Raw genomic sequence first — 26,849 nt, forward strand, 5'->3', positions numbered from 1 at the left:
ATTCGTTGCTCAATGTATTTCATATGTTAACGTGTACATTCGTGTAATATTGCCATTCGAAATTTTACGAGCGAAATCTCAGTACATACCAGTGCGTATTTTCTAGCTAAATGACGAGAATTTCATATCACTCTCTGCCATCATCGAATGCTACAATTCAGCATGCTTGGAAAAGTCGAATATAGCCAAGGGAATCCACAACGAGCAGCGCAAGTGTGTCAACAAATCAGATCAATGGTAAGATTTGTTTTTCTAAATGCGATATATGTTTTCCTTATCCATCACAATTGTGCTGATAAGTATGGAGATAAAATTGGTTTCTGTTTGCATTCTACGTCGTACTTCAAACGTTGAAAACGTCTGGCGAAATGTCTGGTGATAGGTATCCTCTCTTCATATAAGCTTGCCTTTAGAACCATATTTCTAGCCATAACCATAGCTGTACATTATGTATGCCATGGATAATTTAGTGTCCTTTAATACAAACCCACATGGCAACAGGCCCTAGAATGTACGGTTCACTATACGTTAGAAAAATGCGAAGAACAGGATAGTCGCTGTGGAGGTCAGGTTTAAAACATGTCTTCTTTACCCCTCTCCCTCGCAACACGCCGGGAGACGCGTTGTCACTCAACCATGGGTAAGTGGTTTCAGGATATATAATAGGCAAGCTGTATAAGCTTTACAAACGGCGTTGCCACCTAATCCTCCTGATAAGATCTCGTTTAAGACTGTCAAGAGCGATCTCACAACTTGTGTGTTTAAAACACCGTATGATGTACTGATATTTGTACACTTCAGAGATCAAACAGTCTCCACAAACATCGATTTCTGCTTATTGGATCACCCGATATGTCGTAGTGGAAAGGAATTATGTGGTAACCTCTGTAATGCACTGTGTGCTGAGTCTATCTGAGACTAAACAAGTCTGGGCCGTACTGGAAGCACATGAGCCTACAGGCATTATGTATGCCGACATCCGATTTTGACTAGATTACTGATCATTTATCTTTACTACCACGATAACAAGAAAGTGAAATTCCCTACTTCTCGATACTATTCGTCCACTTACTGAAATTTGGTCTGCCCTATATAAACTACTAGTACTGTCAGGGAGGGGGGGGGGGGGTTCAGAGATTACTACCAGGGAAGACTTGACTTGGTTGTCAGAGATCATACAATGCATGACATGCTGCGTGGTCTGTCATGTTTATTTTTTGCCACAAAACTGAAATTATGAATCTTATTCTAGATGTTATAATGCGATGTAAACGTCTTCTAGCTTATATGGGACATGTCGTCACATCAGAAAGGAAAGTTCAGACAAAACCGAAAGATTGAATATGGTCATAGACATAGATATAGCTTTCTTTCTATTGCTTTATCTTCAAATGAGTCAGTCATTCTTTGATGTGCCTTTCAGGATACTATTTATGTCAGTAGAAACAACGCTACATCACATTTAGACGGTTCGCAAGTGAAACCACCTTCTACAGAACTTCTAAACGACTACACACCCCAAAGTACTTCACCTCAAAATCGCGGTCATCTTGGTGAACAAGACCAGTTCAAAAGGCGAAACGATGTCCTGCATTCTTTTGATGAAATGGCGTTAACTCCAGACGCCTTTGGTGATGGGCAAAGTGCTAATCAAGCCATTAACTCAGTAACCCACCACACTCTAAACGGTCCTCACGAACGGTTGACTGATTATGTCACAGTGACATCAAGGCTTCAGGGAGAGAATGATTCTCCAGCGTTATCGAACACTTCACAGACGCCCAGAAGAGGTGGTAGAAATGCATTATTTGTTATGGACGCAACCTCAAATCCGTTTAGTTTACCTCTACTTACGCCCAGCAGGAACAGGCAATCGTCCACAGTCCCTGACAGCGGCAAAACCCACATGGCCAAAACGGCGACTTCTGTGCCAACCACAGCAGCTTCTACTGTCAGTCAAGACGACACAGCCGAAATGGACGCACATTCAAAGTCAGGGGATATTCCTCCGAACAAACTACCCGATGCCTTTTGCCTTCAATCGCCTCAGAAATGCAATATCTCGAACGATACGACCGTGGAATCGGTAGATTTTGTAAAAGTTGACAAATGCCCAGACTTTGGTGCACGCTATCCAGATGTAGAGTTTTCTTGTTCAGACCATATCGATCTTGAAAGCAGGTCTGAAAAAGCATGTTCGCTGACGGAAGGGCATGACACCATATCTCAAATAGCCAACAATACAGCTGTAACTGTCGTGCCCCCACCACCGGCCCCTCCCCCTCCGCCGAATGGGTATTCTAGCTTCAGTAACGTATTCTCGCCGTCAAAACCACTGATTCGCCCAACGTTAAAGATGAGACCGCTCTTTTGGAAGAAGATTGTCTTGGAAGGAACATGTGAAGGTAAGAAATGTTCCCACCAATTCGACTGTGAAAGAATAGCTCATGTGAGTAAACTTGCACGTCACGCTTAACAAGTCTATTTTGATCTAACTATAATGCGAATTTTGTTTATCTAATTTGAGCAATGTCTTTTATCTGTAATTTACAACTACACGGTGTAGCATATTCATGTACGCTATCATGTCCAAGTCCACGTGACGTTTTTCTAGCAATTTCGCCATGTAATGTATATGGCGATATATATTCAATTTGATTACATCTTAAAAAGTTCACTCATTGGAATTCTGACTGCCATTTGTACAACAGATACGAAACCTGAAAACTTCTGGTCCACATCCAAGGAACCTTCCATCGATGCAGATGAGCTGGAGAGGTACGATAATTTTCCATTCATCTCAAGATTATAGAATTAATCTACATGCATTTCTGATTTGAGGTAATAAGCATTTGCCTCATGGCATCAAAATGAGGGAAATCTGGATTTCAATGATTGATAATAAATATAAATTCATTTCAATTTGAAAGATCAAGATTTCAAATCGAAATATCAATGAATGAAGACAGTAAAGGGGAGTATGAATGCGTGTATCTATTATCTTATTTTCCGTCACCATTGCCACTCCCTAAGGTTATTCGGAGTGAGTGCGTCCCTTGACTCTGAAGCGGTGCAGTTCTCAAAAGCACCAAAGCACGGCAAGGGGAAACAGGTCAGTGTTAGTTTACAAGACTCGTCAATTCCATTATTGGATGAAAAAAGAGACTCTTTTCCCACTTTCCTTACTTTATTACTATCGACGTTTAGCTGTCTTCTTGCTTAAGGCAATTCTGACTAGTTCACCGTGATTTTACTGCAGCTATACGAGTGATCGTAGGCAAAAAACAGGTGTTTAGCAAAACATTGATTTACATATTAACCAGTAATTTGATCCGCTAACTTAAATATTAATTTTCAATCCAATCTACTGACGTCCTGGTAGGCACGCACCAGCCGTCGAATACCCCGAATATAAACAATAACAGCGATCGCTCACATAGTCAGGGTACTTGCCACTATGGTATAGTTGTTGCTGCTAAAAGAATGCGCCCACAAAGGGTTGTGAAAAAGAGTCTCTTTATTCTGTGACGTACCGACCTGATGAAATTTTCAAGGATCGATTATTGGATGCTGGAAATTCTTAATCAATATTACCCTGCATCTAACAGTAAAGTTGATCACATATATGTACTGCCAATTTTTACAGGTGGGAAAGGTGTTAGACGACAAGCGATCACGTGATGTAGCGATCAAGATCAGCCGTCTGCAGATGTCCATGGAGGAAGTACAAGAAGCTATTTACAAAATGGACGCCAAGAAACTGGGGCTAGACAGGTGAGATAATGGAAAAGGATATGAACGATACACATATTTATTGTTTCATTTAGCTCATTGTGGTAATGATACAATAGCAATATCAACGTAACACTGTAGCGTTCAAAGTCTCTCTGACGCAAACATTGGCATAAAACATGTTATATTTTCCATACGTTTGACTGACATTGACCGTATGATATCACAATGACAGGCTGCAGGGACTGTATGACATGCGGGCCACGGAGAAAGAACTGTCAGAGATCAAACGGTTCAAGCAAGAGAACAAACATGGTAAGTACAAATGTATCTATTCCCACTCCCAAGTACAAGATGATGGTCCACAAAGCTTATGGTCTTAATTTAGTTTTGTTGTTACAATGACGCTTAACTGCAAACTGCCATGGGTATGCAATCATTTCAAACTTTTATTACAGATAACAAACCATCATAAGCAGGGGAAGAAAGCAATGTGTTTCACACCCTGAATTATAGTAGTTTGTCACAAATTTTCAACCAATTAAAAATATACCACAAACACATTGATGAAGCAAGGAAATATGCAATAGTGGCCAAAACTTTTACATTGACTTGTTGTTAAGTTCAATTGGCACGGTGTACGAAGAAGTTCTGTGATGTGATCAAATGGTAAAACACTTTCCAAAGTATTATTTCCCTTCCAGTTGTCCTGGACAAACCGGAGGAGTTTCTGCTCCAGCTTGCCGAGGTTCACAGTCTTCAGGACAGACTGGAGTGTTGGATATTTACCGAACGCTTCACGGAGACAATGTTCAACCTGCACCAACAGATGAACTCTCTCATGTCGGCGTGCTCGGAGCTAAGGCATAGGTACGTACGCATGTACTGAGTATTCAGTAGGCTGGAACAGCCTTGGACTACATAGTGGTAGCCTAGCACCATCCACTCTAGGGTTTGGTATATAGCCTCTACCAGTTTCCACAAATCGTTCAGTGGTCATATAGTAGAAATTGGACAAATAGAGGGAATAGTGTGCTAGGGAATTCGGCCGGTCAGAGGAGTCGGTTTCGTGGGTCGTGTACTGACTTCTCTGGCCGGCCGACTCCCCTAGCACACAATTTCCTCTATTGTCCAATTCTACGGTTCTAGGAGCCTGGTAGAGTCTTCACGGCTGCAGGATAACACTCCTACTACCCAGGGATATCCAGGGCGGCTCACGATAGCCTGACCGCCGGTACTATGCTAGACTACATATATAGTGCACTTTTCAAATAAGCTTTACTAGTGAAAATGAGAAGCTAAGATTCCATGTGTTCTTCAGCGAGCATCTGCATGCCGTCCTGCGGCTGGTGCTGGCTGCAGGGAACTACATGAATGGCTGCACACCGCGAGGCCAGGCGGACGGATACAAGCTGGATATCCTCACCAAGCTGAGGGACGTCAGGACAAAGGTAACGTGGAAATGTCTCAATAGCACCATAAACATACGATTTCATGGAAAATGCCCAATTGTGTGCAAGTAAAAAAAGATCAACCCTACATCTACTTGGTTTTTGGACCAGGTCAATAACCTGATTATACTATATATAGACTCGCCCTATGGTAGTGTTTGCGAAGAGTCATCCTCCATCTACTTTATTTTTTGGACAAGGTCAGTAACATGATTATATACCGTTAGGCTCGCCATAGTTTTGTGTGCGAGTAGCGATATGTAGTCAAAAATACAGCCAGGTTTTGTAATCGCAAACCTGTAATTGATCATATCTATAGAGCTAATATGATTATACAGTTCTAATCTCTGTTTGGTTCACTGCAATTCTAAGCTCTAATTGGATCCTACCAAATGACGACTAGTCTCTACCAGCGGAAATTAAATACTCGCATGATAATTATTATTGTGCCTCTTCCTTCTACCCAGGATAAGAGTGGTAACCTGCTACAGTACATAGTGCGGCAGTACTGCCGGCGGAGTGAGGACTGCTGTGATCCGGACGGACACCAGTTCAGGTTGCCGGCATCAGAACTGATGAAGACAGCCCGACAGGTAGGTTATTACTCAATGTGAGGGACACAACACAAAGGATAAACAAACAAAAGAAATAACCGGAATATATAATAATTTTTTATTCATACGACGTATCATCAATAAAAAATTTGCACGTGTCCTTTTTGACGTTTCCCTAAAACATCACAAGGTGAAACAAGGATGTAAGAATTCCCTTAGATCAAGGAGGTTAACCTCCTTGCTTAGATGTTGCTAAAACTAGGCTGAAAGTGCCTCATCATCATTACATTTATGTGGGCTAACATACTGTTACTTTCTCTTCCTCTAGGCATGTCTAAAAGACAGCAGGAAATCAGTACATAGTATGGGCGAGGGTCTGAAAAGAGTGAAGGGACTGGTAAGAAATTCCACTTTTCGTCCACCTTATGTCTGTGGTATTTTCACTTCATTGTTGTTATTGTATTCTGCTCAACAAAAGTGGTTACTAGTAATGGTATTTGTAAACGCATATTGTCTTCTTGTGGCAGATTTCCTGGTTTTCTGTAAAACGTAATTAAGGAGTAGACTTGGTTAAAATCGGCTGCAACGTTTTCCGCTATTTTGATTGCAGGTTCAAACGGTACTGGAGGGAAGTGAAGCCGCCATGGTGACGTCGTTTCGCTGCAAGATGAAGCCGTTCTTATTTCACGGTAAACAACACTTATCAAATCTTACCAAGAATGCAGTGACAGCCATCTTTCGTCGTAGACATATGTGAAATAGTTGGGTCTTTTTTTCGTATCACAGTTGGTGTAAGTTCATGCCAGAGTCCAAGTTAGTGACCATGAATTGTAATCCTTATTTGTGGTGACGATTACAGCCGAACTTACACTGAAACGAGAAGTAAGGAAGCTGGCCGAAGTTGAAGACACGTACAAGGAACTGCTTGTCTATTTCGACTGCAAGGAACCGGACATGGTGAGAACTACCGAAAATAGTTGAAACCATACGTTGTATAGACTGACCATGATCTGAAGTCCTGACAGATCATTCATATCATTCCTTGAGATAACAAGGTTCGTACTCGTCGTCATGGCTCAGTTGGCTTATTGCATACAAAGAATGACAATTTTGCATACAGGTACCAAAGGCAATGCGTTTTTGATTCTTTTTGATCACAAACATTTTTATTGATTGTCTAAGTCATCAATGTTGGCTCACTACAAATATCTGTCATTTCTTTAGGACGACCCTTCGACATTCTTCGAGTTATGGGAGCGGTTCTGTCTGGACTTCCATGATTGCTGGACGGTAGGGCCATTTTCTCTGTGCCATTGTCTCAATTTGGTACACCTACCGGCTGTCGGAAAGATATGATAAAACGTGACTCTACTTTTATCAATTTTATATCTTTTTTCTTACATATGTTGTAATCAAGACTGCTTAGATCTGTAGCCTCCCATGCAGTGTCTATGAGAGGTGCTGTTGAGTGCTCATCTCAGTTTTAGAAAAATCAAATTACAAGCTCTTAGAGCCTGATAAAAAAGGTAACTGTTTACTTAATCTGACTGTTCTTTTAACCTTCCCAGGAAGAGCAGAAGCGGCTTGCAAAGGAAATGTTCCAAAATGTCGAGAATGACAAAAGAGTGAGTTGATATCTGTCTTCTTCAAGTCAGTCATGGTGTTGAACATACGTAATGACTGCCATGATAATTATATCAAGTGCATACACTAACTGATTTTTGCCGTTCTGTCACATAGCCACATTGGTAGATTATGTCTTTATTATGTGCATATACTGTGCACTCTAACATGAAGCGTTGCTGAAGACATAATGAAGAAATATTGATTACTGCATTTTACAATCTTTAGGCCAGACGAAACTCCACAACAACACGCGAGCTGACGGAATGTAGCAAGGGATCCCTCCTCAAGGCCCGGTTTTCCCGCCAAAACTCACTGACTGACTTACAGGACGGCGACGCAGCAAATACGTCCGAAAATGGCGTTTCAACAAAGCATGATGCAAACATTGTAAGAAGCCTTGACACCGCAAACGTATCTCCCAAGTTTATTGCATCAGCCAATATGCCTACCTTGGACGAACAGCCCCTGTTGGGAAGCACCACGCGTACGGTGCACGGCAACACTGATGACGAAATGGACTTACCAAAGACCATTGATGAATGTAAAAATCAGCAAACAGGTTGTGAGATATCGCACAACTTGGGCTGCCCTGACGATAGTAGCTTAGTGTCGGCATCCTATGTATATTTGACAGACGAACCTTCTATTTTGGACGATAGAGAGGTCAGAAGAACTTCTTTTTCTCAACACAAAGCGTCAAACGATTCAGCAGACATGCATGACCAACACAATGAGAATTGGGGATACATGTACTATGAACAGGAACAGGGTCAGACCCATGTTAGCCCAGACCCTGCTGTAAAAGTGAAGTTTCAAGGAAGTACACTGGTGGTTTCTCTTTAGCCCAAAGTTAGAAACTAGTTATAAGTTTGGGTCTCTGTGATACGATATGGGGATACTTGTTAGATGCTGATTTGATTAAAAAAATCTCATGTATCACCAAAAAATGTGTCAATAGTTCCACCTTATAAGCAGTAACAATTTTTTGTATTCTCCGTAGCATACGCGATGCTATGTATGGTGGGTATCATTAAATGTCTAGTTGATGATTGACATGAACTTGTAGTTGTTGGATTATTTGGATATGTATTGCCTATGTCGTACAAATGTAAAAAATCCTATGACGGGACTTTATGGTCAAAGACAGAGACCAGGTGGAAAACTCTCAAAACCACCTTTATTATGAAGATGCGTTGTGGTACAATGTACCGTACATCACATCATCAGCTGGGTGGTGCATCCCTACAGATTTTCTCGAAGAATGTCAACTACCCTTTTCAAGGATTCCCGCCCCAAACTGTAAGAGAACGGTTTGAAACCCATGACGGCAATGCCATGAAAAGCACTCTCCAGGTGGTCATGAACAACAGGAACGCCCACAGTTTGTAACCGCTTGGCATACATTATCCCGTCATCCCCCAACACGTCAAACCCACAGGTTAGGATGTATGCTGGGGGAAGACCCCTTAGGTCGGCATCATCAGCTACCAGTGGGGCAAAATACGGATTCACGATGTCCTTCATATCATCAGGCAAATTCATGACCGGGTTATTGTCCTTTGATCTGACAGTACCCACAGAGTAAAGACGTTTTCTCAACTCGGGTGGAACGTGGTTGTTACTGGAAAAGTCCGGGTGCCGGGCATGGCTACCAGTTAGGTAGATACACCAATAAAAAGTCATCATGTCAATGGTTAAGATGTCCATGCTGTTTCCACGTTTGTACGAGTCCGTTCGGAAGTCTAAGGCCTGAAGTGCTGGGTATAGCAGAGATTGAAACTTTAATGGCGGAAGGTTTTTCTCTGGACGATTGAGTTTTAATGCGACGGCAGCGGCCAGGTTACCCCCTGAACTATCGCCGAGGACACCGATTCGGGAAGAGTCAACATTGTAGTATTCAGAGTGTTCTAGGAAATATTCTGTGGCGTGGAGGCAGTCTTCGAGGGGTGTTGGAAATTTGTACTCTGGAGCAAGTCGATAGCTTTAAAAATAGAAACAAAACATAATGTACAACCAGTTACATGTATGTATACTTGCAGGTGATACTAAGCATAAAACAGAATATTTGTCGGTTGGTATAGATTGGAGCATTGGGAGTTGGAGCGGCAAGATATGATGATGGTAAAGATTGGAAATAGTTGTTGTGAGTAAGCATCGGCATCCTGAAATAACATTAAACACGATATAAGATGTGCTTGCAATTGTAAATAAAACTAGAGTTCGGCGACCTCATACCTCCATGAAAATTTAGAGCTTTCATAAATTTCAGGCAATTGACCAACACATCAACATAATTCATGCATGGTGTTGTTCATCATTGACTAACGTACACATGTCACAATTATAAAATTCCCATTATTGATCATAAAGCGGTTTTGAATTTTTACATAAATTATGCAAATAAGTTCCTCATTACCATATTTGGTATCTGCTTATATTCCACCTATCATGATAATTAACATGTGTTTTGAGGTCCAGTTATTGAAAACAATGGAACTATACAATTTCCTCATTAATTATGCAAGTTAAGTCCTCATTTGCATAGCATGCATATCATTGTGAACATCTTTGCCTAAGCTACCTGCATGCCTAAAATGCAGGCAATCCGTCGTTCCTTTCTGCAGTTATCCGCTTTGGAGTGTCTTGACAAAAACGCCCCTGCAGTTCCACAATTAAATGTCAGGGGACTGAAACTTGCCCCACATTTTTATGTCGCTAAAAGCTATCTTCCACTTTAAATGTCACAACCATATCACGTCAGTGACAAGAGATACATTGAAAAAACTGCTATGATAGAATATTCTCATTAATTATGCAAATGTATTCCTGATTTGCATAATTAGTATCTTATCTTGTACAACATTGTCTAAGGTACCTACATACCAAAAATCATGAAAATCCGTTGTTCCCTTCTTGAGTTATCCTCGTCAGAAGTTTTTGACAAAAATGCCCCTGCTATCCCCAAACTAGACGCTAGGGGGCCCAAACTTATGTCATTTCTTCCTGAACACAAGAGCTATCTAACACTTAAAAATCGTGACCATAGCATGTTCAGAACACCGAGATAGCAAAACCGGAAGTTGCGCTGCAGCACCAAGGGGAGTTGCTAGGGGGCCCAAAATCCAATCATTTCCAGCTTTCGTCACACACTACCAACACACCAAGTATGAAACCAATCCACCCAGCCGTTCTTGAGTTATCTTGTTTACACACACACAAACACACAGACGCACAAACGCGGGGTAAAATATAACCTCCATGACATTTCATGGAGGTAATGACGGAACACAAAGCACTGATAGAACTTGACAGATTATGCTTTGAAGCAGACATATACTTACTCTACACAGACAACAACTGCGCCGGTGTTGATCGCAATGTACCGGTTAAATGGGTCATATTGATCTGCAACAGAGTTCATATGACATGTCACTATGCATAAAGCATACTGCTTTGATACTCCGATAACCATTTGCATCCCTATAAAAAATAACGTTACCAACTACTGCCAAAAAGACAGGTAATGTGTTTGATGGTTTGTGATATTTTCTGGCTGTTAAGGGTACCTATAAACCGCGTTAAAAGGAATATGCGGCTTACTACGTGGGATGTATATGTACATATCCATCTGGGTATAGTGTTTTCTTAACTACATCAAATCAGTGACAAAGCAAATAACAGGCAACAACTGCGCAGACAATGATTCTTACCGACCGAACCGAAGGCCCACCCTCCGCCGTGGAAGTACAGCACACCTGCCAACTGTTCACCGTGTCTGGCCTTGGGGCGATATAGTTTTACCTTGACGTCACCGAACGTCATGTCCTGGATAGTCAGGCGGGGGTCCTCAGCTGGACATGGGACTTTCATATTCCCAAACGTCGCCCTAACGATATCTAGACTCTCTCCGAACCCGAGGGTTTTGTAACCACGAACCTGCATGTGTGGATAATGAATCTTAATCAAGTGATAATTGAATGAATTAGAGACATAATCGGCTAGTGAATAAATGAATCGTTAAATGGAATTCATGTTAACTATATGAACGAAGTGACACGTTTATTTCGGTGCCATTGGTACATAAGTAACATTTATAACATCTAACACCATTTGGATTTTCTCCGACAAATTTAAAAGAACCTACCTACAATGTAGTACTAAATGACGAGTTGTTGTGTACAAGTTAGTAATAACAGAGTGATGTATGTATACTGTGTGTGATATCATTTTGCAAAGGCAAAATAATTGTAGTCCCTTTTGATACATATGGTGAAATGCTAGTCATATTTTCTTTATAACAAGCAACGTACTCACCACTATACCGGCAAACCGCATGAAGGACATGATGACGGTCGTCTTCCACGGCTCTGTGACACCTTGCGGTGCGGGGGAGTAGCACAGGTAGCACAGACACAACGTCACAGCTGATAGAGTCAGCCCTAACATCTGCAGGACAACTCCAAGCTGAGGGAAATATCAGGCCGATCAATGCTAGTACTGATACAATGTAACCATTAATAATGCAAAATATCTTTATCATACATTTCTGCTCTCACGACCTACGTACAGACCAGGAGCATCGCCTGTGTTGGAGGGGGGCGGCTTACTTTCGGGAGAAATCAAACGACAAAGGAAGGTTTCAAAGTCATCTTATACACGATGTTTACTATGAAGAACAATCGACGAAAAAAACACGAATTGTTGACGTGATATTGTTCTGTTATAAAGCTTTGCATGCCCTGGTGATGCAACGTACACATATCAAGCTATGCAAACAGACTTTATGTAAAGCTCTTAGCAATAAGTAACAGCGTGACCCAATTTAACTGGTCAGCAGCTCTATTCTATGTTCAAATGTGGCACATTATTTCAAGGAAAAATTGTGACTGACAAAATAAGAAAGTTCCTGACTTATTCAGACAGGTAGTTACATGATTTACAAAGCTATGTTATACTTAAAACAGTCACGCATAATTGTAACGAAAAACTAAATTACAATCAAATCCGTTGCACATGGTTGGCGTACACGTACATATCATAGGTTTTATATCGTTTGACGTCAAGGACCCCATACCTTCCATGCCATCACTAGGCCTCCAAACGAGCTTCCGACCAGCAAAACCACCACTGAGCGCACACGAGACATGACTGGCACATGCATCGTTCACTGCTGGGGACTCTGGTGAAGTACGCGAACTGAACTTTGACCTGTGTTTACTGATTGTATAATGTGTTGTTGTTTATTACACAATCAGTAAACACAGGTCAAAGTTCAGTATAACTAGCAGTCCCATATAACTAGCATTGGGTGATGTGTGCACTAGTGTGATATATTGTTTGGCAATTAAGGGTTAATGACCCGCCCCGAGGTGTATATGGTGTCATAACACCTGGTCCTTTGCTATAACCACCGAATAAAACCACCTCGTTCGCTTCGCTCACATCGGTGGTTTTATTCGGTGGTTATAGCAAAGGACTAGGCGTTATGACACCATGTACACCGAGGAACAGGCGGGTCATTAACGATATTATCATATAGCCTACCCAAACTTGCAAACTCCTGTATGACGCATAGGTCCCTTGTACTATACGTGTGAATTCCTTTGTCGAATTTCTGAAAATTCACATTTGTACATAACGTTACATTTGTAAGAAGATTACGGATTGCATTTGAAACCAGAATTTCCACAGAAAATTGCAGTCTATGGCTTTTTATAACAAAACAAAAAAACTCATTATCAATGTTAATAGAAGGAGCCATTCCCCCTTGCATTCTGTACTTATTCACTCTGCTCTGGCATATGTTTCGCTCCTTTTGATTGACCAATGCCGGCATATTTCTTACTTTCTTGTGTGTATCGCTCCTTCTGATTGATCAAAATGAATCGACACCGGCACCGGTGTCGATTTGCATCGACACTGGTGCCGGTGTCGATTCATTCTGACCAATCAGAAGAGCGATACACACCGGCCTGGCCGGAATCTATGTGTTATGGCGTCACAACCAACGTCGAACGGGGCCTTCTGATTGGTCCGCGGCGCCTGGCTATATGATAATACATAAATAAATCACACACTAACCCTAACTATTGTTAATAGGATAACAGAGCGTTTGAACGCCATTTTTGAAAACGTCATTGAAAAAAGCCTTTATATTAAGAGTATATTATGTGTTCACACGTAAGTGTTCAACTATAGTTTTAGATAGATAGGTGCACAGTTCACGTCATGCAGTCATTTCATAATCTCTATGACTGAATCTTGTATTTGCTGTACAAGTAGTACTTCGACGTTGGCACAGCAATCCACATCAATTCTAAACCTCCCTTTCCAATAAGATGAAAAGGTCTGAAACTTTTCAATTTCTAAAAAAAAGTAAATAAAAGCATGAAAGTGTACAGTAGGTCGACCAAACGACTATACTTAATTGCTGATGAAACACTATTTGACATTTTAAAAGATATTTGTTTTAGTAACAGGCACCCAGCGTTCCTTATTATTAAGAGAGTGAATGGCAGTTATTATCGCCTGATTCTGTTTAACATAAGTGTTGAATTTTATACATATCTAAGCTTGTATCGTCAGGACATTTCATTTTATTTCATTTCATTTCATAAATTGACAGAGGGCAACAACAAACCACACGGCCAAATTGTAAGTTTTTTTTCTATCACATAACGTACTACCGAAACGATTTGTTCCTACTTTTCTTAATGGTCACTAAGGTCATGAACAAACCTAATAAAGCAACAAACCCCAGACCCAAATAGTTGGTACTTCCGTACTTCAAGTAAATCCGTCTAATGCTATCGCTTCTCTTACAAAGACCTTGATCGAGCCCACGCGACGATTCTTGATCCAACAGGTATAAATAGTCCCGTCCTGTTTCTGAAGGTCATGTATGTGGAGGGAGTTCACAATGTCTACAAAGACTCTTCCCTTGGTAGTCCTCTTTAGCTCCGTCTCTGTGAGGACCGCGCTCCCGTTCTTCCAGCTGACCGGGCTGTCCATACCTTCCCCGGGACACGATAGTGTAATGTTTTCCCCTGTCTTCCCGAAAATGCTTTTCTTACTGGTGATAGTGGGAAGCGTGGGGCGATTCAAGTTTCCTCTTCCTAGATTCAGCACTGACTCCACTATACGGCCACTGGAGTCGGTTACAGCAAGGCTCTGGTCTAACAGCGAGAAATAAAAATACAGCACTTTAAATATAGACTTCCTTCCATCAATATTTTGTGAAAGCAAAGTATCAAACACATTTCCGTGAAAAGTTTCATCGGGTTGGTACGTCACTAGTACTGAATGTTTGTGACCGCATCTGAACTGTGAGCAGCGACACCTGTGCTGCAGTACAATGTGAACCAGTCAGAATTGTCTTGAAGAAGGTGACAAACGGTCGCAGAAACGTTGTTTTATTCAATATTCTATTGTTACACGTGATGTCGGTTCACAGTAGTGGCGAGATATTGGACATTCTGAAACATGGAGCACTTCAAGACCTTACAAAAAAAAACTTACAAAACAAAACGGGGTATAGATTTAAATACATCATTGTGTTTTCATAACCGTCTAACTGCAGTGGCTAGGAATAAAATCTACACCAGGGGTTCATTCATGTCTCCCTTGGGAATTTCAGTGCAGAGTACTGTCTGGCAAACCTTACATGAATTCGGACTGACAAGTTTCCGACAAACATAACATAACGGAAGCTCGTTGCCCAGTGTCATTCAGTTCAGGCTGCCAATTTTTCCACCAAACCTTACATTACGGAAGTGGTCAATTAGGACCAGGTCCTGCTGGGTCCCGTTGCCTGTCCACTATCTCGAGCTGCCAATTTTTCTACCAAATCTTACATTACGGAAGTGGTCCCGGTAAGGTTTGGTGGAAAAACTTGGTTGCGTGTGTCTTGTTAAGAATGGCCACCTGTAGCTGTGCTAATGCCGTTATGTAAGGTTTGCTTGAAGACTCGGCGTCCCTCTTGTGTCAGGATGGCGTGTGTCCCTTAGGACTGTGTAAGGTTTTGGAAAAAGGGTTGATGGAAATGTGTATACTGTCCCAGCCCAGACATCATGAAATTCAAGTACCTGATTGGCATGTAAGGTGTATTGTGTTGCAAAAATCGTTGAATTCCCTTGGGTGCAATATCATTCTATGTTAGGTTTTCTGTTAGGTTTGGAAAGGCCAAATGTTCCACAATGTCCAATTTCTTGCGAGTTCAGCACCAAGGTCAGTACCAAAAAGAAAGTCAATTCTTCTTTGACCTTCTACCAGAATGGCAAGGTACAAGATGACTCACCTATCGGGCAGGGCTCGGTACAGAACTCTACCCTCCTCTCATCAGGGCGGCGGATTTCGTAGAAGGGTATCGTGTGTCCAGGACGGCGGATTTCTTCGCCAAATACCTCTCGAGCGAAAGAGGGAAGGTTCTCGGAGTCACAGGCGAAGACTTTGCGCGTGCCTAAGTGCTCGGGAAAGTTTTCGCTCTCGACGTGACAAATCCCTGTTGAAATTAAAACAATCCGTTATAGCTCTTGGAATTAGATAATGTCACTTATACACTAGACACAGTTATATTTCACAAAGTAGATTTTTCCATCCTTTTGTCGTTTGAATAGATATTTGTAAACAAAACAAGCGCGTCTAACCAAGGAGGTTAAAAAACGGATTTTTAACCTCCTTGGTCTAACTAAAGGAGGGGTCTGATTATTTTGGAAATGCCATAAATCTTCTTACATATAGCATTTTGTGTTTCTGAAGACTACTGACAGGTATATATATATATCTACAATCTTTACTACCTCCTTGATAATGAGCCAGTTATATCCCTCGGAAAGCAATATAGTAAGGCTAAAGTCACATTTCCACAAAGGGGCCGGGCCGGGCAGTTCGGGGGAACGAAATGTGCGGCATAAAAGACAACAAAGACACAAACGGACCACAGATAATTCAACAGCATGCCTTATGCATATTTATTGGCATAAACTTAAATTTTTCGTTTCCGCAATCTGCCCGGCCGGGCCCCGGGTAGGATGTGTGACGTAGGCCTAACACGTGACGTGTACGTACCAATCCTGGCGCGTTCTCCGGACCCGCCACACCTGTTACACTGTCCCCATGGCGACCATAAGCTAAACATCGTCATCTCTGCCGCTGTTCTGTTCGGCAGGGGGTTCTCACTGAGAGCCACCAGACTTAGCCTGACACCAGACTTAGCCGGTTTGACCGTCAAATCGTAAGAAACTAGAAGTCTCTCTCTAGATGTGTCTCTGCAGTAGTATATGCCGCTGTCGGTTACCTGCACAAAAAATATCAACTATAAGCTAAGCCTGTTTTTTTTTTCAAAACTAAGACATGCTTGAAGCTGCTTACACACTGAACTTTTAAGTACTAGCGGTAATGTAAATGAAGTCTAAACAGTCGTAAGACATCGATCTCTGCTCTAGGCAACGGAAAATCGGGTTTCCGGACGGGTAACGTTGTCTCCTGTATATTCCAGTATATGGCTCACGACTGCTACGAACTTCGCGAAGTACACTAAATGCTTATCAACATCACATTTCCAAACCGGGGCCCAGCCGGGCTATTTGTGGAAACGAAAATGTATACGTCAAAATATACACAAATAATGCCCATGACTATTATCTTTACGTCTTGTGTAGTTTGGTGTCTTTATATCATACATTGTGTTCTCGAAAGCTGTCTGGCCGGGCCCCGGTTTCAAAATGTAACGTAGGCCTTAGCCGCGTTCGTATTACAGATAACAATGCTGTAACGATGCAAAGGATGTTCTTAAAAAAGACCAGAACAGGTTGTGTTCTCTCTCTGCCCACCTGAGCATGCCGGATTGTCATGTCAAACTCCGTCCCCAGTTCGAGCCTGTCCTCCTCGTCAAACAAGACCGGCTTCTCCCCCTGCCCATCCCGCGGGACCACGGTCCAGCTTAGGAGCCTATGTCTTATATTTATGGGTTGGCTGAGGATTCAGACAGAAATTCTTTTAACATGTGAACATTATAGTTATTTACATGCAAAATCATGCCCGAGGACTAATTCCATGAGCAATATTCTCAAGGGAAAACGAAATAATACTTAACACTAATGATTAATCAACTGAAGGTGCATCTATTATTGGATTTGACTTCTTCCCCTACAATGCAAAATGGGTGGGTTTTGTGATTCAAGTAAAAACGTATTCTTTTAGTGATGTCCTAGATTGTAACAGCTCGGTGAAATTGTAGCGAATGTTTGAAATAATCTGTTTCTTCAACCTCATAGTGAGGACATTGGCTAGTAAAATGCATTTCACATTGACGCTATTGGATGACGCATGAAGCATATGATCTATTAGCAAAAAGACGACCACAAGGCACAAATACCCCACAATGTTTTACATATCAATTGAAAGGGTGGGTAGCTCGTTTGCGCGAAGATGCTCGCAACTTTGGGCTAATGTCACATTGACTTGAAAAAAAGGACCCCGCAGTCACTATATACTACTTACCACAGACAGCGAAGATGCAGAAGTTGGGTGACATAGAACTCCTTCTCCACAATCACTGGGCAATAATCGGCTGCACGGCGATTTCTCCTACCAAGCACGATTTCACGATTAGTTACAGCAGCTCTATTCCTTCGCGAACTCCACGCATCTGGGGAGATCAGCTGTGTATCATATGGCTGATTGGATGAAGAGTTGTCCGATGACGTCAAGTTCGCCAGAGAAGCGGAAAGTACGGCGGACGACATGTAGATGGGAATCAGTATTGAGAACAAAGACAAAACCCTTGCAGCAGCCATACTATAGCTCACGTCTGCTAAAATCATGGTGTTACAACAACACACTGTTGTTACTAAGGGCACTGTTCGGTACTGGTATTGAACTATTGTGAATTATCGTTCTAGAACACCAAGTTTGTTTTCGCGCCGGGCGTTCCCAGGAAACGCATTATTATATAAAGTGTCATTATCCGGCCGGACACGGAACGCTGCAACGCTAGCTTCTGTCAATTTTCACACGTGATATCACACGGCATGAGCAAATTTGGCTAAATAATAGTGTATTCTATAACCTTGGCGCAGTATTATGATGGGAACTTCGTCCCTTTTCTTGAGTGAAGACTTTCTGGGCAACAGCATAATTTAATGGTTTGTCAGTTAATTAATTTACGATAACTGATCTGGACATGTACACAATGTGATCTAATGACATTGTCATATACAATTTGAGTACAGATTTCATTTAGTACATTGCTTTTCAATTCAATATTGATATTAAGAAATCCTTCAAGCATTATAAGGCCACAGTAAGTAAATTTTATGGATGACATCCCCTGCAGACTGCAAAAATAGTGCGATAGGGCGAGAAAATGGGTGATGACTGTTGTAAAAAGAATTAAAGGGACAAAACATGGTATCAGAGCCAACAAGGCATTCATTACAGTATTTAAGACATGTACTGATGTGGTAAAAGTGACACTAGTGTGGTAGACTGGCATCACCAACAAAGTTGGTAACCACACTCATAGCCACTTCCATATTGGTGTCACTTTTACAACTACATGTATCCAATAAGTTTCATTTCTACAACTACAGTCCTGGGTACCTCGCAAGTGTCACTTCTACAAGTACAACTATTAGGCTACAACACAATGTATTTGTTAATTTTGGTACTTTATTGTCATGTTGACCATCCCTGCAGAAGAAAAAAATTTTTTTTCTTCTGAAATCAGGCGAAAAATAATGCGCGCGCTGATGTCATCCATAAAATTTGATTGCTGTGGCCTAATGGCAATAGTTAGAAAACGTTGTAAAAGGCAGTGTACTGGTAGGTTCTCTGATATGATATGACAAGATAAGATAGATTTATTTCGTACACTGTTGAATTTTTATTCAGTACACCATTGAAGGTTTCTTCAAACTCAAACACACACAAAATGTTCTGGTGAAGCATTTTTGGTGAAGAAAATACTTGTCTTGAGACTGTTGTTGTAGCATGCAGATGTATTGCAAGAAATCCTTTTACACAAGAAGAAGTCAAGATAAGTAAACAAAGATCATGCCTACATATACCCTCTATATGTAGCTACATGCTATCACAAACAAATAATGGTACAATGTGCACTTAAAAACTGATTCCCATACATATAAAGATTTGTACATCTTAGAATGATTTGGCATTTCTAATCTTATAGGCACTCCATTGAAAATTGATCTTACATGTGTTATAAGTTACAAAGACAACGAAGTTAGAGTGAATAAGAGGTCATGGTATATATAGCAGCTGAACAGTGAGTAATGATCTGAGAAGACCAGCTGCCTCTATGATAGCCTGGTACCTATCTGTATTACAGCTGCCAGTTTTGTTGTTGCCCTTCAGCAAGTAGATGCCAGGTTACATAACACCTAGACTCTTTGCACATGATGTACACAATTTTCTGGACAAAATTGGTCCGGATACAGTCAGATCCGGGTCGTTATTCTTCCATTTGCGGACTGAATACGACCACATCATTGTGGGTGGATATGAGATGCCATTTGTATCCGCCCGTATGTGGCCATATCTAGTCCGGAAACGTAAAAATAACGACCTGGATCTGACTGTATCCGGACCCATTTTGTCCAATCTAGTTCATCTGAAAGTAGAATGGACTGTCAATCAGTCATCACTCCCCTCTGGCTCCTCCCACTGGCTGGTCACATGATCAGACAGGCCTGTGTCTGAGAGAAACCTGTTCCAGACCACAGGGAACACCCCCGCCACCTCCTCCATGGTGACAGTCCTGGTCCTGAGGTTGTTGATGACCCAGTGGAGGAACTTGTGCCCCAGCTCCCTCCAGGTGGCCACACTGTCCTCATCCAGCCCCAGCCACTGCTGGATCTCACCGATACGTTGTCTTAGCTGAAGCACGAGATCAAGAAGTGTGAAGGTTTTATTGATTGTTGCTGTAGGTGTTTTATTCGTGTTATATCCATTCGCCTGGCTGTATGTATGAATTTTTGCCAATCTAACATACGTTATACTCTGCCCCTGAGGCATGGCCAAAAGGTACCTGTCAGTCCAAGTCATATTCTATCAATCTAGTCCACTGAGAAATTGATATGTAGAAAGAGATTTTTTATTTGTTATCATATTAGGAAGATTATTACCTTTCTTAACAATTGCAATTTTTCTTGCTCATGTAAATGTTAAATCAATATCATCCAATTTGGAAAAACAATAGGGGTACTTAATCATCACTGCAACATTCGGCCACACCAATTCAATTTCTCGGTTCTCTGATTTTTTTAGAAAAATATTAGGGCGGTTGGTCGAAAAAAAAAGTCTGTGGTGAACTTATATAACACACAAAAAAAACATTTTAGGTAAGTAGTCAAGTTTTCAGCTTTTCATGGCATGATTTATCCAATGAATCTCTTCCTTTGATTTTATACCACTGTTCTGATCATGTGACTACGAATTAACACTCTGATTGGTTTATCAGCAGTAAGGTCTCAGTTCGGAGTTTTCTTTACGATTTGGGGCCGATTTGACTGTCTCTGAGAAAAGCTTCTCAAAACATCGTTTTCCGGACAATTCAATGTTTCCGATAGAAAAGGGTGCCTTGTCGCTAACCGACAAACTCATTTGACATTTTCTGTAGAAATGTTATTTTTGGTAAAATCATAAAAAATATAAGCCTTTCACCCCAAAATTGCTAATCTGGGGCCATTCTTTACAGGACGCTACATGGTAAAAAAATGAGTTTTCCTGGGATAATGACTAATATGGCAATAAAGGTCAAGACTTCTTCTGTATACTGAGTAAAAAGGAAGAAAAGTTATCCGATACGTTTTCTGCGAGCTCTGATGGCGCTATAACACCCAAAACGCACATAGAATGCACAATCTGGGTAATCAGGCGATGACGCGCTTTACCGCTATCGCACGCACTAACACCAGGAAGTGTTCGCCGCACGATCAAATCTCCGACACCATAAAACGCTACGAACAACAAGCATTTGGAGACGTATAAAAGATTATACATTGCTAAAGCGATAGCCGGAAAATCTAGAGCCAAAACTATACAGACAACCTCTGATGCGTCTTATTCTTACTAGGGACTATTTGGCTATCTGGTCATTTGAAATTCCGAACCGGAATCAGTATGTGCCCCTGGAATGAGATTTTTTTAAAGGTCTGAAATAGCTAAACCTATATTATTTTTCTTGCGGCAAATTTTTTTTTTTCTAAATCGGAAAAAAATGGGTCAGGAAATCCGAGAACCAACAAATTAAATTGGTGTGGCCTTATGACATAAATTTACAATACAAGTAGTCTTTGAAAGTAAGAAATGCTGACACATCAGAGATGTATTATAATTTATATGCCAGACCCTGTTATTAGCACCCTTCACATCAACAAACGCAGAGTCCCAAACTCCCAGAGAATTTCATCTTACTAACCTTTTTGTCTGACCTGTTGATGTCAAAGTCACTCTTCTTTGTGTAGGCTTGAGCTGCATTGCGCACTTTTTCCCTGATTGCTCGAATGACAATGTACCTGAAAATAGACATTATCATCAAAATTCATAATAATTAAAACATGTCTTTTTAAAGGCTAAAGTGCTGCCTAAAATGTGCATAAAGAAAGTTAACAGCAGCAGGAGGAGTATATGAACAAAGAAGCAGTGTACGTCGATGTAGGTTAGACATCTAAGTAATAAGATACACCAAAAAGTAGTTACTCAAGCAACTGGATATGGTTTTGGAAACGGTCAGACGTTTCGGATAGAGTCCACTATCCTTCGTCAGTGACACTGAAGTGATCTGGAAGAAACAGGTCTTTAATAGAAGCAGTGCCTTTAATAGATTTCAGGACTATTCAAGTTTTTTTTTACAAACAACACTATACTTACCTAGCCTGGGTACCATCCGGAAAGTAGTTCGCTCTGGCGTTCATTATTTACTATATACAGTCGCTTCTAGCTCTGACATTCATTATACATTATATACAGTCGCTTCTCTGTGTTTCCGTCTCAGGGAACGCGGACCATCTAAACGTCTGGAATCGTCCAAATTCTGGAAGCAGGCGCTGATTGGTCCCAACATATGAGCGAATTATGGAATGGTTCCAAGCGATCGTCCGAACAGGCGTTCCAACACCGGACAAGCTCTCCGTCTGCGGGAGGACCTGTTGTCATAGAACGAGCGCTCTAGAACCTATTCCTTGATTCGCTTATTAACTGACGTTAGCACCAGACGGTTTGAATGTGCACGTCTCCAGACGGATAGCAGAAGCGAACATAGGAGCGAACTACTATCCGGATGGTACCCAGGCTAATACTTACCATATTGTTTTCTTCTTCAGCAAGCCAATAACTGCTCCATCAGCATCAAGGAAGTACAGGACTTCCCCTTCATACCCATAACCCTGCCTGATTTGCTTCATATGAGTCTCCACCTCTGATGCAGGCACCAGTTCATATTGCACGGTGGGCAGCCCCATGGTCCTTGCTATCTCTATTGCCATGTGTGGAGCCATGCTGCAGAGCTGTGAGTTACTCCTGGGCTCCAAGTCGGTACTGGTCCATGCAATAAACCTGAGTTCTGATCTGGAAAAAAGCAAACGGTGGAAATTTCAAGTTTAAGAGTAACTGTTGCTAAAACTTGGGATCAATTGTTACCTATTCTTTCTGCACACTGATTGCCTGGAGTTGCGCGAAGATGTGATGCATAACATTCTCCAGACTGTGGGGGTGGGTGGGTGGGCGAAAGAGAAAAACTGCGCTACATTGTGTTAACATGTCTATACCCGTATCCCCTATTCCACTCCTTCTATCTTTATCCCACTCCTTCTATCCTATGTTGACGTCCTCGACAGAGTCCGGGCTGTGCGGATGAGTCCGTCAAACTGCACAGTGAATAGTCTTATCTTGCCCTTATATAGGATTGGGTCTTCGCCTAATATGGACCTCGCCAATCAGAGCACAGGAAAGATACAGTAGGATCAAGGTCTGAGATTGCAAAGGAATTTTATACTAGATTTGTCAGGACTATCTGTTAAAATGAAGTTCAGTACAGACCTTTTCAGGTATGACAGGTCCTCCACATGCTGGTGGTGAGGCTGTAACACCTCAAACACTGCTGTGTAACCGGTGTGTACCAGGAAACTCAGGAGCCTGCAGACAAGATTCAAAAGTGGAATCATAACTGACAACCTTATGCCTTTTCTTAGTACAATGCTAAACTTTCTTCCAACACAAAGTCAAAGGTATACATGGATCAAATTTTCTCCGGGATCAATAATGACCAATCACTTTAGAACGTAAACTCATGATTGGTTATTGGTCATTATGGAACCTGAAGTGTCAGTGGTCGATGAACTATTGTGTTGGAATGATTACTATCAACACAGATGAACTTCCATGACATATGCATTGTCATCATGACTCTACACAGTCAAATGAATGACATGCAGATAGTTCAAGTAATATGTAATTTAGCATGAACATTTGTACATGTGTATGGATGGGTTACAAACATGACAATAGTATACATACCTGTGTCTGTGCAAGTCTGACATGTCATCCAACAGATCCATTATGGCTGTGCACACCTCCCGAGCCACTTGGTACCTGCTCTCCTTGTACTTCTCTATATGACCTGCCAAAACATACGTATGTAACAATAGATGTTAATATCCTTATATCCATTGACATTGTTGGATCCATAAGAACAATTTACCATTACAGTTTCTCATACAGTTTAAAAGCATTTCTCTTAGACAGAGAGAAAGTATGAATGACAAATTGAGATAATTCACAGCTGAGCATGAATGTACATGTTTCCTTTGGATTATAAATGTTCTTTATTTAGATTATTCATGTTTCTAGACCAGTCCTAGTTCTAGACCTGTCATCAGTGATCTGTTGTTTGACTTTAAACTTACCCCTTTGTGTGAACAGCATGTGGACATTTTTAGAGCCTCCACACAGGACAACCTTCCCTCCAACCAGCCGAGCGCCCAGATGGGCAGCCTCTCCATTGGCCTTCCTTGTGGCCACTACAGTGGTTGCCTCCTCTAAGGGCTAGCAGAATGGGGTCTTGTTAAAAAACATTCTTTACAATAAGCAACAATTACCTCAGTAGTGATGTGTGTTATATTTCCTTGTACTATTTTCTATACTCCAAGAGCTACCACAATGATACTTGATTGGAGTTTGATAAATCCAATATGTCTTTCTAGATTTTACAGATTAGAAATCCAATTATAAGATAGCTATGTATGAATGATGACCAGGCCTATACAGCACACAAAAGGTAGTATTATGATGAGTTGGAAGACAGATTATTTTATGCTGGATCAATTTTCAAATTGGATGAAATTTCCACAGTCATCGTCTTACCTTAGTGAAATACTTCTTCCATGTGTGGTTGTCACCCTTATCCTTGTCGTCATCATCGCCCAGTCCTCCTGTGAACTTCTTCAGAGCATGGATCACACAGTAGGTGCCCCTGTCAGGACCAGCTGGGATCTCCAAGAAACTGTTGCCCCTAGCAACCTGATACAACAAAATGTGGAGCAGGAAATCAAAAAGGTGAAAAGTGGTTTTCTACATTTATGGACTGTACTAGTAAGGCCTAGGTCACAAATACCAACCTGGGGCCCGGTGATGTAGCATTGGAAATGGAAAATATGATAAGAAATGCAACAAAACACATTAGAAAATAAAAAAAATTAGTCAGGAGCATAATTTGTGTATTCCTTAATAATAAAAACTTTTATCTTTCGTTTTCGTAAACATCCTGGCTGGGCCCCACTGAGGAAATGGGATCTCAGTAGGCCTAAGGGAGTAAATTATCAACGGATGAAATAGCATTAGGGAAACAGAAGTTTTACATGACAACACATGCATGTGGTACTCAATAAAGTTCATGTTTTGGAAACACAATTAGATCTAATCATCATCTTCTCATTTATCTAGCCAAGAAGGTTAATATTCTAACCTCCTTGATCTAGCAATTCATGTAAGCTCAGGCTAAGTCCAACCCTTATCCAATGTGCCTACATTTAACTTACCTTCTCTCTGAATTCCTTATTGGAATCATACACAGCATCATCAGGACCATGCTTGGTGAACACCCTGACATCGTGCAGCTCTGCTGTTCTCAGGTCAGGTGAAATTCCAAGCTGGGGGACAGCTGCTGTCACAACCTTGAGCTGATGCTTCTGGCGAGCCCAGGCCAGCCACCTGGCAGGAAAAGGTTGGAAGCGACATGTTTGTTTGGTTTTAATATATCTATTTCACATTTTTAGCTACTGACCGGATGGCCCATTCTTATAAGATTTTCTTTGTTGCGTTTTCATTCAGTACACCTATTATTGATGAAACTGCACAAGCAAAGCTTCCCCTAATAGTGGGTCTGCTGCTTTGTTTTTAATATAACCTCCTTGGTTAAACCCTTTCAAGATTTAATTACCATACTACTGTAGTTTACCTGGATGCCTGTAGTCTTTGTTCCTCGGCACTCAACCCGGGTCCACAGCCGTCCAGCCCGAACGACTTGTTCAGACTGTCCCGAGCCTCTCGTACAGACAAGTCTTTGTTGTTCGTCTGTAATTCCTGTAGCAAGTCCTCGAGCAGCTGTTTACTTGCAATGAGTGCCATTTCAGAACTCTGCATGGTTTAACAGTTGACGGATTCACAAGTCTGTGCTGCACCAAACTGACCTGACAAGTCTTCTCAGCACTTCTTGGCGATGTCTGCTATATTGTGTTTCTATACAACAATGTTGTTGCTCTGTGATCCCGCCATATATCATGTATGTAGACAAATGATGTCGAGAAGTTGTGCAATATCCGACGTCATGGTTTCAGTGTGTGACTCATCGATTTACCTGAATTGACTGATTATCGGATAAATCTCGGACGTGAGAGGCGTCAGTCAGCAAGATAAGGGGGTTAGTATGATGAGTAGAGAACATGACAGCCGATGAGCAACATCTATCGGACGGAAAGATAAAGATCCACACCACCTTCTTCTCACTTCCGTGTTTTGTTTCCAGAAGACGCCATCTTAGACTAGACTGTACCATTGGCATTTAGGTATTTTTAGGTTTCATCGTCTCAACTTAACTTTGTATCCTCATTAAAATCAATCAAATCTTTTAATAGATAAAAAACAAAAAGGGTTCGGAGAAAGTACTAATTGAGGACATTTATTGAGAAAAAATTTATAAAATGTCCCCTTTGCATTGATTGGAAGCTTCCGCATACCACATTGCATAATCAGCCTACTCCACCTCAACAGAGGGTTAGACATTTCGATATTAGTCCATTTTCACTACAATTTTAGGAATGTTACTCTTGAAACTTGTCAATATCGTAATATATTAGTGATAAATTTATCATCTATCACATTTTTGTGAGTCTAAACAAATATAGGTTTCGAAAAATTAGACTTCATGTGCCTTTTGAGCGCTTAATATGTACCTTTCAGCGAATATGGA

General features: G+C 41.3%; 5 protein-coding genes across 5 annotated transcripts; 2 read left to right on the forward strand and 3 right to left on the reverse strand.

The window, feature by feature from the left end:
• The first annotated feature begins 1,877 nt into the window (after nucleotides 1-1,877).
• On the forward strand, nucleotides 1,878-6,494 carry LOC118418075 (formin-1-like). The gene is made up of 10 exons (XM_035823903.1): nucleotides 1,878-2,405; nucleotides 2,712-2,778; nucleotides 3,034-3,112; nucleotides 3,647-3,774; nucleotides 3,968-4,047; nucleotides 4,437-4,602; nucleotides 5,054-5,183; nucleotides 5,597-5,776; nucleotides 6,066-6,134; nucleotides 6,348-6,494. The coding sequence occupies exons 1-10, from the start codon at nucleotides 1,907-1,909 to the stop codon at nucleotides 6,492-6,494; spliced, it is 1,545 nt and encodes a 514-aa protein (XP_035679796.1). The 5' UTR covers nucleotides 1,878-1,906.
• Nucleotides 6,495-6,595: 101 nt separating this feature from the next.
• On the forward strand, nucleotides 6,596-8,216 carry LOC118418529. Its single transcript, XM_035824511.1, has 4 exons — nucleotides 6,596-6,694; nucleotides 6,962-7,027; nucleotides 7,306-7,362; nucleotides 7,589-8,216. The coding sequence occupies exons 1-4, from the start codon at nucleotides 6,692-6,694 to the stop codon at nucleotides 8,204-8,206; spliced, it is 744 nt and encodes a 247-aa protein (XP_035680404.1). The 5' UTR covers nucleotides 6,596-6,691; the 3' UTR covers nucleotides 8,207-8,216.
• A 363-nt stretch (nucleotides 8,217-8,579) lies between these two features.
• LOC118418490 (arylacetamide deacetylase-like) lies at nucleotides 8,580-12,623 on the reverse strand. Its single transcript, XM_035824442.1, has 5 exons — nucleotides 12,438-12,623; nucleotides 11,678-11,827; nucleotides 11,074-11,299; nucleotides 10,705-10,768; nucleotides 8,580-9,344 (listed from the first exon to the last, which is right to left on the reverse strand). Exons 1-5 carry the CDS (start codon nucleotides 12,522-12,524, stop codon nucleotides 8,606-8,608), a joined length of 1,266 nt encoding a protein of 421 aa, XP_035680335.1. The 5' UTR covers nucleotides 12,525-12,623; the 3' UTR covers nucleotides 8,580-8,605.
• Nucleotides 12,624-14,142: 1,519 nt separating this feature from the next.
• Nucleotides 14,143-18,725, reverse strand: LOC118418488 (Ig-like V-type domain-containing protein FAM187A). The gene is made up of 5 exons (XM_035824436.1): nucleotides 17,864-18,725; nucleotides 17,194-17,335; nucleotides 16,430-16,658; nucleotides 15,660-15,863; nucleotides 14,143-14,538 (listed from the first exon to the last, which is right to left on the reverse strand). Exons 1-5 carry the CDS (start codon nucleotides 18,184-18,186, stop codon nucleotides 14,150-14,152), a joined length of 1,287 nt encoding a protein of 428 aa, XP_035680329.1. The 5' UTR covers nucleotides 18,187-18,725; the 3' UTR covers nucleotides 14,143-14,149.
• Nucleotides 18,726-19,450: 725 nt separating this feature from the next.
• LOC118418076 lies at nucleotides 19,451-26,023 on the reverse strand. The gene is made up of 9 exons (XM_035823904.1): nucleotides 25,839-26,023; nucleotides 25,420-25,639; nucleotides 24,746-24,901; nucleotides 24,289-24,427; nucleotides 23,900-24,002; nucleotides 23,423-23,518; nucleotides 22,688-22,951; nucleotides 21,804-21,900; nucleotides 19,451-20,260 (listed from the first exon to the last, which is right to left on the reverse strand). Exons 1-9 carry the CDS (start codon nucleotides 26,021-26,023, stop codon nucleotides 20,018-20,020), a joined length of 1,503 nt encoding a protein of 500 aa, XP_035679797.1. The 3' UTR covers nucleotides 19,451-20,017.
• Nucleotides 26,024-26,849: the final 826 nt, after the last annotated feature.

Source organism: Branchiostoma floridae, chromosome 6 (genome assembly GCF_000003815.2).
Source record: "Branchiostoma floridae strain S238N-H82 chromosome 6, Bfl_VNyyK, whole genome shotgun sequence".
NCBI lineage: Eukaryota > Metazoa > Chordata > Leptocardii > Amphioxiformes > Branchiostomatidae > Branchiostoma > Branchiostoma floridae.

What these genes read in the sequence shown, in the direction of transcription:
- LOC118418075 (XM_035823903.1), top strand. Translation starts at nt 1,907, where the DNA reads ATGGCCAAAACGGCGACTTCTGTGCCAACCACAGCAGCTTCTACTGTC. An exon ending in AGCACGGCAAGGGGAAACAG is followed by an intron (nt 3,113 to 3,646) that starts GTCAGTGTTAGT and finishes CAATTTTTACAG; the next exon opens with GTGGGAAAGGTGTTAGACGA. An exon ending in TGAAAAGAGTGAAGGGACTG is followed by an intron (nt 6,135 to 6,347) that starts GTAAGAAATTCC and finishes TTTTGATTGCAG; the next exon opens with GTTCAAACGGTACTGGAGGG.
- LOC118418529 (XM_035824511.1), top strand. An exon ending in ACTTCCATGATTGCTGGACG is followed by an intron (nt 7,028 to 7,305) that starts GTAGGGCCATTT and finishes TAACCTTCCCAG; the next exon opens with GAAGAGCAGAAGCGGCTTGC. An exon ending in ATGTCGAGAATGACAAAAGA is followed by an intron (nt 7,363 to 7,588) that starts GTGAGTTGATAT and finishes TACAATCTTTAG; the next exon opens with GCCAGACGAAACTCCACAAC.
- LOC118418490 (XM_035824442.1), bottom strand. Translation starts at nt 12,524, where the DNA reads ATGCATGTGCCAGTCATGTCTCGTGTGCGCTCAGTGGTGGTTTTGCTG. An exon ending in GCCTAGTGATGGCATGGAAG is followed by an intron (nt 11,828 to 12,437) that starts GTATGGGGTCCT and finishes TATTTCCCTCAG; the next exon opens with CTTGGAGTTGTCCTGCAGAT. An exon ending in GCAGTTGTTGTCTGTGTAGA is followed by an intron (nt 9,345 to 10,704) that starts GTAAGTATATGT and finishes CTATTTTTAAAG; the next exon opens with CTATCGACTTGCTCCAGAGT.
- LOC118418488 (XM_035824436.1), bottom strand. Translation starts at nt 18,186, where the DNA reads ATGATTTTAGCAGACGTGAGCTATAGTATGGCTGCTGCAAGGGTTTTG. An exon ending in CTGCATCTTCGCTGTCTGTG is followed by an intron (nt 17,336 to 17,863) that starts GTAAGTAGTATA and finishes CTGAATCCTCAG; the next exon opens with CCAACCCATAAATATAAGAC. An exon ending in TGACAATCCGGCATGCTCAG is followed by an intron (nt 16,659 to 17,193) that starts GTGGGCAGAGAG and finishes TTTTTTGTGCAG; the next exon opens with GTAACCGACAGCGGCATATA.
- LOC118418076 (XM_035823904.1), bottom strand. Translation starts at nt 26,023, where the DNA reads ATGCAGAGTTCTGAAATGGCACTCATTGCAAGTAAACAGCTGCTCGAG. An exon ending in CAAAGACTACAGGCATCCAG is followed by an intron (nt 25,640 to 25,838) that starts GTAAACTACAGT and finishes AATGTGAAATAG; the next exon opens with ATATATTAAAACCAAACAAA. An exon ending in TCAGACTTGCACAGACACAG is followed by an intron (nt 23,519 to 23,899) that starts GTATGTATACTA and finishes TCTTGTCTGCAG; the next exon opens with GCTCCTGAGTTTCCTGGTAC.